Source organism: Aotus nancymaae, unplaced genomic scaffold, assembly GCF_030222135.1.
Source record: "Aotus nancymaae isolate 86718 unplaced genomic scaffold, 86718_ANA_hifiasm-v0.15.2.pri h1tg000077l, whole genome shotgun sequence".
Lineage (NCBI taxonomy): Eukaryota > Metazoa > Chordata > Mammalia > Primates > Aotidae > Aotus > Aotus nancymaae.
Genome location: NW_026988492.1, coordinates 3801615 through 3816964, shown reverse-complemented (window position 1 = coordinate 3816964; position 15350 = coordinate 3801615). Strand labels below are relative to the sequence as shown.

At 41.6% G+C, this 15350-nt stretch overlaps 1 protein-coding gene across 4 annotated transcripts in view; it reads right to left on the bottom strand.

Moving 5' to 3' along the window:
• EPC1 (enhancer of polycomb homolog 1) overlaps positions 1–15350 on the bottom strand; it is a 106643-nt gene that overhangs the window by 60042 nt on the left and 31251 nt on the right. For 2 of the 4 annotated variants that reach the window (XM_064368482.1, XM_064368483.1), the window contains exon 1: positions 12423–12819. The exons of the other annotated variants lie outside the window; for them this stretch is intronic. In XM_064368482.1, the coding sequence (XP_064224552.1) occupies positions 12423–12575 (153 nt within the window). In that variant the 5' untranslated portion in view covers positions 12576–12819. Of the gene's footprint in view, positions 1–12422; positions 12820–15350 lie in introns of those variants that run through there. 4 annotated transcript variants of the gene reach the window in all.

Below are 15350 nucleotides of genomic sequence, written 5' to 3'. Positions count from 1 at the left end.
TCCTAATAACTGACAATCCAAAGCACCCCCAGAAATTTCCAGAATGTCTCCAGGATGGGAGAATGATATAGCCCCTGTCGAGAACCACTGCAGAGGAAGGAGAAGTCTAAGATATTCAATAACAAACCTTAAAGGTCCATTTTCTCAGCCCTGAAACAAGTGTGCTGTACAAAAATCCTTCATTGTGAAGGTATTTGCACAACTGTGCAGCAGGAGTGCTAGCTATTCCTTGGAGTTCAAGGGGTCATCACTTTGTACCTAGTGGTCATCACTTTCTGCCTACCACTTCTAGCTCCAAGAATGGTCTTCTACAGTTAATAGAGTATCTAGCAGGAGGGTTACCCTGTATTGTTTGTTCACATGAGGTTGGCCGGATAAATCTCATCATTCTTTGTAACCATTACCAACAGAGTCCAAGACATAACTGTACCACCCTGGTTCTCATCACCATTCTAATCTCAGTATCTCCTAATCTGTCCCTATCTTTCACTCTTCCTGACTTTCTCAAAGTCTTCCACTCTGTTGTCTAAAGATGTATCGGCAAACTCCTCTTTATATCCGTTCTCAACTTCTTTCAGTGTTCCCTCATCTTCTTGCCCTAACTGAAGCCTGGCAATGTCTTCCAGAAACAATACTCCCCATTGCCCTTTCAAGCAGAAGCTGTTTATTTTCCCATAGCCTAGACCTGTGGATGGCATACACACCCACCCTCCTTCCCATTGCCAGTTCTACCCCATTTCTTCTTTGTTGTCCCTTCAAAAAAAAAAACAACAGAACACTCAGAAGCTCACAGCATCACTCTCTTCCTGAAGCTGTCATATACACTCTCTCATCACAGTGACAGTGCTCACTGTCTTCTCAATTACCACACTTCTGGCATCATGTTTAATGACAGTATTTACATGGATAATGATCTAACAGCGTGACCTTCTCACCCATGCTGATATTTTCCTCTGCTCCATCTCAGCCACCACTCCTGTGGTTACACTCTAGATTCTGCCTTCACTAATAATTATGCCACCTCTGAAATTTAAACTCAAGCATGTCACTCTTTAGCCATCACCCTCCTAACTTGGTTTCACTCACTCAAGCACTCCCACTGTAACAAATCAATTCCACAGAGCCTTCCATCCCAAAGAGTACCAGTTTCCCACTATTCATCAGCTCCCGGATGTCTTCTTCCCCTGCTTACCCAGTTTAGATCTCATGGTCCATCATGATAATCTTTTAATTTCTTCATCCCTGTCATCCTCCTTTGTACCTGCTGGCCAAACACTGATCCTTGATGAACCCTATCTACCTACTTTGTGCTGGAACTCAAGTGAATGTGACTGCCCAAATGAGCTGACTGGTCTCACTTTAAAAGATCACAAATATTGAGCCCTCAGCAAGTCTATCAATCTTTCTACATTTTTCTATTAAGTTAGCTTTCCCATAACTTTGTCATCTCTTAAGGTTCTCCCTCACTCTGAGGTGATGACTTCAGTCACACCTCATAGAGAAAATAGAATCATAGGATAGATAAACTACCTCATCCTGTCATAACCAACTCTAATGACTGACATGCATCTTTTCTCATTTATCTGCTTTCCTTTTAAAAAGGAAAAAAAAAGGCCAGGCGCGGTGGCTCAAGCCTGTAATCCCAGCACTTTGGGAGGCCGAGGCGGGTGGATCACGAGGTCAAGAGATCGAGACCATCCTGGTCAACATGGTGAAACCCCGTCTCTAGTAATACAAAAAGTTAGCTGGGCATGGTGGCGCGTGCCTGTAATCCCAGCTACTCAGGAGGCTGAGGCAGGAGAATTGCCTGAACCCAGGAGGCAGAGGTTGCGGTGAGCTGTGATCGCGCCATTGCACTCCAGCCTGGGTAACGAGCGAAACTCTGCCTCAAAAAAAAAAAAAAAAAAAAAGGAAAAAAAAAAGTTCCCATTGTAACTAGTAACGAGTATCTCCATGAAATGGATCCAGGAGACATTAAATAGTTATTAGGAGTGAAGTCCTTGAGTAGGAGAGAGGATGGGATTATTTCATACTTTCTTTAATGAAATCGTTCTACTAGTTCTAGTAATTCTTGCTTTTATTTGTAGCTTTAACATTTTAATCTGATTACCTGGGCTATTTCTATGTCTCTTTCTGTTAATTTTTTCCCTAATTATGGGTCATATTTTCCAGCTTCTTTGCAAGCCTGATAATTTCTTATTGGATGCTACACTGAGCTCTATGTTGCAGGATCTTTTAATATTCCTTTAAACATTTTTGGCCTTTGTTCTGGGACACAATCAAGTTTCTTGAAATTTAGTTTAATTCTTTTGAAGCTAGTGCTCAATCTTTGTTAGGGCAAGTCCAGAACAGTCTTTAGAACTAAGCTGGCCTTGGCCTCACTACTGAAACAATAACCCTTCTGAGGGTTCTACTTGATACTCTGTATTATGAGGCCTTTCCATTCTGGTTAGTGGGAATGTAGCATAGTCTCAGCCCCGTGAGCTTCCCAAACTGTTCTTTCTTTCCTGTTGCTTTTCCCTAGACTTGTAAGTTCCTAGTGGACAGGCTCACATCAGTTTTCAGCTAGACACTCAAAGGGACACCCTGTGAATATCTGGAGCTCTTTTTCTGTGCAGCTCTGGTACTCTGCCCTGAAGTCACAAAGGCCTCCCCATACTCTGAACTCTGTTTCTTCAATTCAAGGAGCTGCCCGGTCTATTTGGGATTTCCCCTCCCTGTGCTGCAATCTGAAAATTCTCAAGGCAAGGAAGTAGGGAAAGCTAAGGCTCAGCTTCATCTGTTTCCTTCACTTGTGCCTGGTGGAACTTTGTAACTAATTTTAAAGGAAATAATTTGCTGATCTGGCAACCTCCTTGAGCTACTCTAGCCCTATTTTTTCCTGCTCTTTCATAGCAGAGCTATTCCAAAGAGTTGACTATACTTGCTATGTCTCCTTTTTCATCTTCTATTATTTCTTTCACTCCAGCTGAGCTTTCCTTCCCACCACTCCACCAAAACAAGCCAAAGACACATATCTAATTAAATTACTTTCCCATACTTTCTTCTCAGTGAACATAGTTAACCAATGCCTTTCCTTCTTGAGATGCTTTTATTCTAAAAACAAAGAAAATCTTAACAGCTCCTCCTCTACCTGAGTCCACAGCATTCTAGGCAATTCACATGCTGAAGGCACTCAGATTTACAGTACCAACTCATGACTTCCAAGCTATTCACTTCTAGCACAAACTGCTCTAATGTATATATTCTCATATATCCAGTTAGGACAAATGAGGCACATTTCAAAGTGAACAAGTCCATCCCTTCTACATCCCTGCCCCTAACCGTCCCTTCTCTGTAAGTGGCCCACTCATCTATGCAGCTGCTCAAGTTGGAGGTTCACCCTCGGATTTTCTCTCTCCATTTAGTACATTCAAATCCATCAGCAGGTTCTGTTGGTTCTGGTTTCTCAAGATATATTTCAAATTCATCCATTTCTCTTTCTTTCCACTATTACCAATCCTACTTAAAGCTACCATCATCACTCTTGCCCAGTATGACTCATTCTCCATATGGTAGCCAAAATAATCTTGAAAAACTATTAAATCAGATCATGTCACTTCCTTAAACTTGCTAACAGCTTACTTCATTTAAACAATCCAAACTTCTCATGGTAGCCGAACGCCGCCTTCCTGATCTGGATCCCGAGTATGTATGTGTCCTCATCTCTTCATCTCCAATCCCCTGCTCACTTTGCTCTGGGTATACTGGCCTCCTTTCTGTTTTCAGCTCAGGCTCTGTGCACCTGTAGGTCTCCCTGTCTGGAAATGTTCCTCATGCAGATCTTGCCACAGCTGGCTCATTCCCACCACTCAAGTTTCAGGCCTCATGTTTCCTAACCATCTACCCAAAGAAAATTATCCTTCTCCTTCTAACTAAAATTCTGTACTATCTCGTTCCACTGCCACATAAGAGTCATGATACATTTTTACTTTATTCGTTTGTTTTTTGCCTGTGTTCCCTTATATTTTGAACACTTACTACATGCCAGACGCTATTTCACGTGTTGAAAACCTATCAGTGAAAGTGAATAAAGCATACAAAAATTCCTGTCCGCACAGAGCCCACGATCTAGAATGTAAGAGCCATGAGACAGTCCTGTTTGTTCATTTTTGTATTCACAGGGCCTATAACAGTGCCTGGCTCCAAGCAAATAAGCAACGAATATTTCCTACAAAAGTGGATGTATCTATATTTTCTCAGTCTTTGTACAACATACCTCACCTCAAATATCTCTACTTTGCTATTAGAACAATCAGATTCTTCTTTTAGATTTCAAAATAGCCATATTTAAATTTTGTTTCACTTTCAAACTTTTAGCTTACAGGTAAAACACAAATTTGCAACCATCACTAAAGAATTCTGAGCTGAGCAATGGTGACTCATTCCTGTAATCTCAGCAATTTGAGAAGCGGAGGTGGGTGGATTGCTTAAGCTCAAGAGTTTGAGACCAGCTTGGGCAACATAGTAAACATATGGTGCCGTCTGTCTGGGGTTTCTGCTACTCAGGAGGCTGAGGCTGCAATGAGCTGAGATCATGCCACTACACCCCAGCCTGGGCAACAGAGGGAGATCTTGTCTCAAATAAATAAATAAATAATAAATAAATAAATTCTGGCTCTAATCTCAAATTCTCATGAAAACAAAAGTATTTTCTGACTACTACATCCATTTATATCTTTAAAATCCTTTAGAGACTGGCTTTTAGAACTTGACTCTTCCTAAACTGGAACCAATCATCCATGCAAATTATGTTTACATAATATGCAAATGAGATTGCTAATTCAAGATTTAATAACTATTCTCTAAATACTTAAATTCTTTTGGAAACATTTATATATAATGGCAACACAATATTTTCATTACAATAGGAAATTATCATAGGCCTACTGCATTTTACAATCAAGAAAACCTGGGGCATGTGGAAGCAGAGCTAGAGGCTAGAGTAAGGCCTTAAGTCTACTAACTCCTAGTTTGATGCCTTTCCCTATTAATAATTACCTAAATTAGCTGGGCATGGTGGTGTGCACCTGTACCAGCTACTCGGGAGGCTGAGGCACGAGAATCACTTCTATTTGGGAGGCGGAGGTTGCAGTAAGCTGAAATTGTGCCACTGCACTCCAGACTGGGTGACAGAGTGAAACTCTGTCTCCATAATAACCTAAGTTAAAATACATAGTTTTTCACAATTATATCATACAACTCTCTAAGGAGACAAAATACATCTAATGCTTTTATGTCAGACAATCCCAAATACGAAAGATAATGTTATCTTTTGAGGACTAACAAAAAGCAAGGCCATTTAAAAATTTCAATGTGTTTGGCAATAATGAAATTCATCTGTACATGATTTTACATACACTGTCTTATTCACTCCTCAGAGCTAACTGTAAGGTAGGTCAGAAGACTTAACACATGCAGAGACTAAAGCTCTTTCAAGGAAGCTGAGTGACTTGACAATGGACACAAAATTAAGTTACCAGAAGTTTCCTCAGAGGATGCACAACTGCCATTTGAATACTGAGCAGATACACAATTGCTACATTATCAAAATAATTCATCCTAATATATAAAAAAAACTAGAACCTATACTAAATCATTCACAGGACATTTTAAACCTCAGGTCATCTTTGCCCCATGATTCATTCTAAGGTCACATCCAATTTCTTCAGTCAGTACTTGCTATACTGAGGGAAATTCAACCAAAACTATTTGCTTTAATAATATGCTTTGCAATTCAGCAAGTGATGATCACAACACATATCCAAAACTGAACCAAAACTTTACAGATAACCTCCATTATAGCAAATAGTTGAGGAAGGGCTTTATCTTTCAAAGAGCTGATTGTGTCTGCATTGATCAAAGCTATGCCTCAGGTAATGTATTAAAGTAGATGTAGTAAGTACAGCAAGTTTGCTTTTTTCATCTACTTATTCCAGTGGGGTTGGTAGATGGAATTCACATATTTAAGGGTGCAAAGTTGGATGTCCACTGTATTTAAAATACTGTAATAGCTCAAAATCAATACCTATTACAGGCTTTAATAAACTTATCAAGAAAGATTTGCTACAGTTCATAAATGTGTTGAAGGCAACATAGTTAGCATTAAGTAATAAATTAAAAGCAATACTAGGACCAGGTGTAGTGGCTCTTCCCTATAATCTTAGTACTTTGGGAGATCAAGGTGAGTGGATCACTTGAGCCCAGGAGTTTGAGACCAGCTTGGGCAACATGGCAAAAAACTCCATCTCTACAATAAAAAAAAAAAGGTGTGGTGGTTAGTACCTGTAGTCTCAGCTACTCAGGAAGCTGAGGTGAGAGGACTGCCTGAGCTTGAGAGGTTGAGGCTGCAGCTGCAGTGAGCAGATTGTGCCACTGCTCTACAGCCTGCGTGACAGAGCAAAACCTTCACTTAATTAAAAAAAAAAAAGCAATTCTAGCAAGTGGTTTAAAACATTTGAATCCCTTATTTTCTCATTGATTTCTCAAAGTTTGGTTTATTCTTATCAAAAAGTTATTATATTAACGCAACTCACACTTTAATAGTCCAAAAGTTTAAAAGTAAAATACTCTAGTTCTGTCTCTGAAAGTATGTCATACTGTCCTATCAGTTTTGCACTTAGACACATTCAATTAATTTTATTCCTGAATTACAACATAAAATTCTTAATTTCCTTGTGAGTTATCTTCTTATAAGAAGTACAATCACAAATGATATCATTAATTCCATGGTGTTATTGCTCCCTTTAAAATGCTATCTTCTGCTTTTAACTAACTACTGTTAGTGATGAACCATCCTTAACTTTTCAAGAAAATTGAGCAATGAATGTAATTAGAATCCACATCTTTATATATATATATAAATAAAAAGAACTCTTGCCATTACTAAGTGCTTTAAAACATGGGCATATCTCTGTGTGTGTGTATAGCTTCTATGTTTCTACCATTACTACCACTATGTACCATGACAGTGGAATGCAAAATATAAAACTAAAACCCAGCCATTTTTAACAGAAGTTGGTATATTTAATCCTGCCCACAAATTCATGAACATTTATGCACAACTTTCTCTCTTGTTTACAAAATTTAAGCTATCCTATAACTAGACAGTTCTTAATTAAGTCCTATTAACAGAAAAAATGTAATTCCGTACAAATTCCACTGCTGATCACAAAGCACCCACAAAATACTATTAGATACATAAACACATTAGTTTTCATCATTGCTGTATAATAGTCTAAGTACAAGCTAATCCAAAATTTTAGATACCAAATGGTATACACTAAAACAGAAGTTAATACTAACACTGTGTGCGTAGGCATCTAAGTGTTCAAAAGGTCCCTTCTGTATTCAAGAGTCCTTAGTCTCTTCTGGATTGCCTCTCCTTTTTGAATTATCCTCCTTCAATTAAGTCTATTTGGTAACTGCCAAATTGAGATAAAACCAAAATGACTCAGTTTGAAATTTATGAACAGCTGATCCTAACCCTGGGCTTTCTGCCCCAGCCCATTACCAATACCTTGAGAAATTGATGACAAGTGTGAACCTTCTCTCTAGAAAAATATATTCTAACATTTTACAGGCATATGGAGTGAATTCATCAACTTCCCATAACCCTCAGAACCCTAGCTTAGAAACTTTATGCAAAAATATCTTTGGACAATATAGAAAGCTGAAATTAGATATTACTTCTCTTTGATTTTATCTGAACTGTTTGTTATCTAATGCAACCCCCCTATACTCGCAATTCTTTTCTAATTCAAACTATCTGTAGTTTGTTAAACTTTGCTTCTACTATAATTGAGATTTCACTTATCTCTCTTCACTTCCAAGACGGTGGATAGAACGGAGAAATCTAGATTGATTTTTACAGCTCGACATAAAAGGGCTAAAATTATTGGTCTAAAATATTAAAGGTTAAAGAAAGAGACTCTTGGTTTATTTCAAAAGTGATTTAAACTTAAACTAGGTTTTTATTACTAAGTTTTGAAAAGGTAGTAACCATTTTTTTTTCATATCAAAGATATGTACATGAAAACAACTCTGGTCCACTTTTTATAAATAGTTCTTAACTTGGGCTTAGTAACACTGTATATTGTGCCAGTAATACAGAAAAGGCCGGAGTATAGACTATTCTGTCCTGTTACAATCCTATAGAACCAAGGTGCTTGATTATGGTGGTTAGATCCCACTTTTAACAGTTTCAAAGATGACTGCAGGTTAGTATCAATATGATAACATCATTAACATCTTAATTGCACCAAATATCCTACCCAACCCCATTTAGGTAACAGAACAGTAAGTTAAGTTGCCACCTCCTCATAAATGGAACAATGCACCCTAGACAACCCAATGAAAAGTTAAACTACTATGAAACTGTAGCTCCATTTTGCTAAATATCACTTTAAAACCGACTTTTAAGAACGTCTCTTAAAGTGATGCTTCCATAAAGGAGAAATGTAACAACATAAAGCTCGAATTTTAATCAATTTTTTAAAAAACATTTGATAATATTAACCCATTTGGTAAGTTTAACCTTTCAACAGAATGTGAAGCCGTAGCACAAGATTTAAGATTATAAAGATATTATAATCTTAAAGTTAACATTGTAAAAATATTCATAATAGGATATACAACCTCCCAGCTCCACCAAGCACTTTGTTTAAACTTTTTTTTTTAACCCCAAAGGGATTCAATTATCTCATAGAGCTGACAGTCTATTATTTCCCTGTGATTTAAAAGTTACATCTGTACTTCATTAAATACATTGTTTCCTTCATGTTACTTTTTAATTTTTTCTGAGACGGAGTTTTGCCCTTGTTGTACAGGCTGGAGTGCAGCGGGTTTATTTTGGCTCACTGCAATGTCTGCCTCCCAAGTTCAAGCGATTCTCGTGCCTCAGCCTCCTGAGTAGCTGGGATTATAAGCACATGCCACCACGCCTGGCTAATTTTTGTATTTTTAGTAGAAACGGGTTTTTACCATGTTGCCCAGGCTGGTCTCAAACTCCTGACCTAAGTGATCCACCCTCCTCAGCCTCCCAAAGTGCTGGGATTACAGGTGTGAGCCATGGAGTCGGGCCAATCTGTCACTTTAAGATTTAGCAAATTTCAATGCATCACATTCTGCGAATTCATATTTAATCTCTAACATCTTTAACTCAGTCAAATCCTTCAATTTATTACAATCTGAAGTTACTTTTTCAATCCCACAATAATTAAAAAACAAGATGGAAAGTTCAGTAATATTTTTCACCTCCAAATTATTTTTTTTTGGGGGGCGGGGGCTTCTACTTAAAGTTGTTTCTTAAAAATTAAAAAGTCTGACTTATTAGGCCAGTGTGTTCAGCTTATATTATCAAAACTGGTTAAACGGAAGTACATGAATACTTATTTTCCCAGTGTTAAAAGACCTGGATTTCTGTCAAGTTTATCACAGAAACAATGTAACAATTACTAAGTGTATTTCACATGACAATTCTGCAGATTATTTTGATCATAAAATGCTTTAATGAGGTGTATTAAAAAACTATCCTCACCTTTCATGACCGACATAGGACTACATACATTTTTTCTAAAACAGTCAATTCAGGTTCTATGTTACAGTGACCTAAGAGGAAAACAAATAACTATTATAACAAATAACTATTGTGACCCGTAACTAATTTGTCAAAGGCAGAAGTTTGCTTTATTAGAACTTCCTCTTTATTAGAAATACAAAATGCTTCAGCAAATCATCAAAAAGTTTGTGTTTTTCTAAGGTGAATCCAGAATTCAATTACCTTTATGTTTAGTATACCTTTTCAAACACTGCATAACACACTACTTTCAATATCGTGATTTACACAGCCTACCACTAAAAGCATGAACCACAGGACTGTAGAGCGGTTTACCGGGTACTTTTTACATTCTTCCATTAAGTTCGGTATCTATTCTTGAAGTCTATGCTTCTCTCATTCATAGTTTTGGTTGGATGTGAAGTGAAAAATTCTAAACAGATGATGGAAAAAGGCTATCTGACGAAAAAAAAAATCTCTGTGTTTCAAAATTAGGTACTCCACATGTTAAAAACTATTGATAGCCACTGCAGCATAAAATGTCAAAATTGGCTGCGCGCGGTGGCTCACGCCCGTAATCCCAGCACTTTGGGAGGCCGAGGTGGGCGGATTACCTGAGGTCAGGAGTTCAAAACCAGTCTGGCCAACATGGCGAAACCCCAACTCTACCAAAAATACAAAAATTAGCCGGGAGTGGTGGCGGGCACCTGTAATCCCAGCTACTGGGGAGGCTGAGGCAGGAGAATCACTTGAACCCGGGAGGTGCCCGAGTTTGCAGTGAGCTGAGATGGTGCCACTGCACTCCCGCCTGAACAGAGTGAGACTCCATCTCAGTGGGGGGAAAAAAAAAGGTCAAAATTATTTCAGCGAATAAAAACTATCTGTAAGATTTAACAAGCCTTGATACTCCAATGAGCAGCTCAGTGGAGTATCAAGGCTTGTTAAATTTTAGGTTCTAACTCTTGGGACTGTCCAAAGTATTCACAGAAGCAAGACTTAACTAAATGTCTTAAGTGTACTGTAGTGCCGTCTTGCTTTAATCAAGGCTTTCCCCTTCCTTGACTGCAAAACAAGAACTACAAATTAATTTCCAGGGTAGGGTAACACCGACACCCCAATACTTGAAAGTATTATCTGTAAAACTTATAAACAGAAATAAAAATAAAACCAAAAGACAAGATTCTGCAGTCACAAGTACTTTAATTTTTAAAAACAAATCACTTATTAAAAAATAAACAAATGGCACCATGCTACTCTAAAGTTGATACAAGCAAAGTAAGAGGTAGTGTCTCAGACAATGTGCTGAAAGTCAGTGCTTCACTAGACAATCTCAGCTACTACATACACTTGGCTTATCCATAAAGTTAGATTTAAGACACTACTCTCAAAAGTAACATTCCACTGTCATAGCAACTATTTTACTTTAAAAGGTTAAACAACCCAAAGAGTTTAAACAGTTTTATTTCCAAAAACATTACAGAGTATAATTTCTACATTAAAAATTCTTACAGTACCGAGAAGTATTACAGTACAATTTTCCACAACAAAATTGTAGCACACAAATCCACGCGACTCCTGGACTTCCTTGAACTGTCAATACACTGCACCCTGTTTAAATGGCTGTACCTGAAAACCAAGGTAAGCAATTCCTTAGGATTAGAAGTCATCAAGTTATACTGTCAAGGATCTGGGGGAAATGAGAGGAAGATTCTATTATCCTGGTGTCCGAACCCAAATTCCACAACAAGGTAAAGCCACAGCGATGGTAAAATGTCTATTAGTTGTCAACAGTCATTTACGTGCTGAAGCCCACCCAATTTAGACATCTCAATGTTAAGACTTCTGTGAATCAAGTCACTTAGTTTTAGTTCGGTTCTCAATGAGAAAGGATTCTCCTTCGAAATTTAGAAACGTTAACAGTTACTTAAATTGGGTCTTTTCTCCCCCTATGTCGAGATACTAGAAAGCAGGAGAACTTAAATTTATTTTACAAATAAAGTTACAGTTTTCGGAAGAGAGAGGCACTCCAAACAAATCTGCAAGATATTCGCAAAGATCACAGAAAAAGTCAGGGATAGTAGTTTGTTATCCTCCGACTAACTAGCTCTAGGGAGGGATGGATGCAAACGTCCCAGAAAGAGGACACTGAGAATAAGTCTTATCTTCTAGGAAAGTAAGTTGTCTGGGCAAACACGCAGCACCCTCGACATTTCCTTGCAGAGAGGGGGAGAAAAGCCTCATAGACCCGCAGGCAACGTGACATGCCCGTCTGAGGCTCCACGTGGGGGCTGCACTGAGCCCAACAAGCTTCCCCGGCCACCGGGCAAATTCCCCGACTGTGCACAGAACCTGCGCTCCCGGCCCCGGGCAGCGGCGCCTGGGCCGCGGTGGCCCTAGAGCGCCACACAGCGGCCCAGAGAGAGGCCTGCAGGCGGGTCCTCCGCGGCTCCCGGCTCGCCGCACCCCCACCGCCACCCAGCCAGTACCCCTCTCCGGATGCACAAGGCCCAACCCAAGAACTAAGACACAAAATGGCTGCCGGCAGCTTCGTCACGTGACCCCTTTGTGCCTTTCAGGCCCCCGAACTCCGCGGGACCCGGGTACAAGTGGCCGGGGTCGGCGGGTGGCCCTAGAAGGGGCCCCGCTGGGCCGCGGCGGCCGGGGGTCGAAGCCGGGGGAGGCGGGGTAAAGGCCAGGCCGGCGACTGAGAGTCGGCGGCGAAGAGAAGATGGCGGCCATTTTGTGTGGGTTTGTTGCTCCGCCGCCGCCGCAGGCAGCACAGGGAGCGGGGCCTGACGGTGGGTCGGACAGGGGAGTTAACACGTACCGACTCCTCTTCCTTCTCCATTCCGGTGGGCATCTGCGGCACGGCCCTGTTTATCGAGGCGTATTCGTGCAGGTCGGGCAGATCCTCACAGCGGAAAACCGGCAGCGGCTTCGAGGCGTCTAGCGCCCGCGCCCGAAACGACAGTTTACTCATCTCAGGCGCAGCAGATACCTCTCCGCTCTGGGGAAACGGCCCCGGCCAGCGGGATCATGGAGAACCGGGGGTTCGGTCCCCACTCGCCAACCGCTGCCGGGGACTTGAGGGGCGGAGCGCAGAGCCCGCCGTCCGGGCACTAACACCAGCCGGGAGGGTGGGAGGCTGTGCCGCTCCGCTCCTCTCTCGCTCGCTCTCTTCAATACGCCATGGCCAACATGGCGGACATTAAAACTCCACTGTGCGCTCTTCAGCCAACCCCAGCCATTCCCCACACTGCATCGCGCAGCGGCGCGGGCGCGCGGGCACGCGGGCGGGGGGAGGGAGCGCGGGCTCGAGGCCGGCGCCGGCACGGAGCGCGCGTCCCGCCAACCCCCGGCGCCCGCCGGCCTCGCTCCCCGCGCCTCGCTGCTCGGGGCCCCCGCCCTCCGCGAGCCCGGGGGCGGACTGGGCGCTCGGACGCCGGGCGCCGGCTCCTGGGTTGTGCTCTCCGGCCGCTCACACGCTCACTTTCTCACGCTCGCTCCCTCACGGCGCTGTTTTCTGACGGGAGAATAATTTGCGGGAAAACTCTCCCCGCCCGCACGCCGGCGTTTCGAAAGGTAGCCGGGGTGAGTGGTAGACGGGTCTCGGGCCCGGGGGACGGGGGGGTTCAGAGGGCTCGGACCTCGGTGGGGCCCCCGCCAGCGGCTGCCCCGGGGCCACTGCCGCCCCCGCGGGGCTTCGGAGGGGCGCTCCTGAGGCGCCGCGCGCCGCCGGCTACCGCGGGGGAGTGGGGGAACGCACAGCCTGGTTCCCAAGGAGCCTTTGGTCTTTACGATAAAAATATAAACGGAATTAGGGGCAGATGCTACTTTGAGTAAACTTTTGTCAGCAGTTATTTTTATGTCTTAATGCAACTTTGGATTATAATATTTTATAGGCACCGCATCAAGTCATTGATCCATTTCCCACGCATTGGGCTGAATATAAATGACAGGCATCCTATTCTACAAAGTAGTTTTTTTTAATCCTGCATTTTTATCTACACATACTTACTTTTTAAAATAGTAACAGAAGCAAAGGAAATTATTACCCACCATTGTAACATTTAAAAGCAAGATCTACTTCAGAATTTAAAGGCAGTTCTTTATGTCTAGCTCATGATTTTGTACTCAAACTGCGGCTTCATCATAGCCTTGGGTTCACACTCTTATCATTTGTTCTCTGAAAAACTTTGTAACATTGAATCATATGAAGACCTGTTGTACTCCCGCCAGACAAAAACTGACTTAATTGATTTAGATGGATATGATTGGTGGCATCCGGTTTATATTACACATGAAAATGAGTTTCCAGAGATCTCTTTTTGTTTTTTGTTTTTGTTTTTAAATAGGTAAGATTGTTGGGGTGGGTTTAATAAATTTGCAGCCAAATTTCAATTCGAGTTTGTATCTTGGTGCATAATTCTGTATCTTGTGCAGCAAGATACGAAAAGATACAAAAATGTTTTTGAGTCTACCTTACTCCCTGGGGGCTACATAGTAAAAGTAATCACGCTCCTTAAATACTGGACTTGATATGAGCTGTCACTAGCTTAGGGCACACAGGCAAACTGCTAGCCTCCAGGCTGCTTAAGCTAACTCTGCCGGGTGGGGAGAAAACAGAGCGAATTGCAGTTCTCCAAAATTATCCTAAAACTCTGATACTGGCAGCTTACTTAAGTGAGACAAAAGGACGTTCACCTACATTTCCTTTACAGAGACAGTGCATTTACTCATTCAGTGAGTATTGAGTGTGTGTATTGAGCCTTCAGCCTTCCAAGTCCGCTTGGCACCCACAGGGCTCCTGGAGGAGCTCACACAGTGGGGAGGAGGACCCGCGAATGGCAACTGCCACACGGCAGCTAAGTGTTACGGTGAAAGCCCAGGCCACTGTGAGAAGAGGCAAGGGTGGTGCCCAGCCCAGGGAGTGGCTCTAATGAAGTAGCAAGGGGAGACTTTTTGGAAGAGATGATATCTGGGTAAAATTATGTAGGATAAGTGTGGGTTAACTTTGCCAAAAAAGATAAAAATGAAGGGAAGAAAGGTATTTTAAGACAAGGGCAGCGACGTGTCCACAGACTCAGCCATTAGAGAGCAGTCACTTTCTGGGAACCTCAACAATTGCCAACTTCACTGGAATGACACCTGGTTAGCCAGGTTTAACAGTTCCGAAAATACTGTTTGCATATTATTCTAACAGCTCTCTCCAGCCTACAACATTAGGTTTCCAAAAGTCCTAGTAGTAGAATTCATGATTGAGGAGCCTAAGATTTTAAGAACAAAATAGGGTCTTAAGAGTGAACCAAAGAAATGAATTATTTCTACCCTCATTAAAATAACAGTAAACAACAAAATAACTGTTTCCACATCCTACATAGTAAAATGAGTAGAGTACAAATAAATTTCTTACTCTCTAGAGAGTCTAAAATCATCCTCCATGGTAAGTTCAGAGAGAAGTTTACAGATTCAGCTTGCCTTTTGGCAGATAATATGTCTGCTAAGAGACACCTTTTTCTTATCACTCCTTTATCCAGCTCCTCAATGCCATGGATTTCCAACTCTCAGGTCATTCTGGGTTCCCAAGGACCCAAAGCTGGAGTCCCAAGTCTCTTTTATAAAATAAAATAAAATAAAAAAATCCTTTTTTGAAATTTTTGTTTCTTAGAGAGAGTGTCTCACTCTATCTCCCAGGCTTAAGTTCAGTGTTGTGATCATGGCTCACTGCAGCCTTGAACTCCTGGGCTTAAGCGAT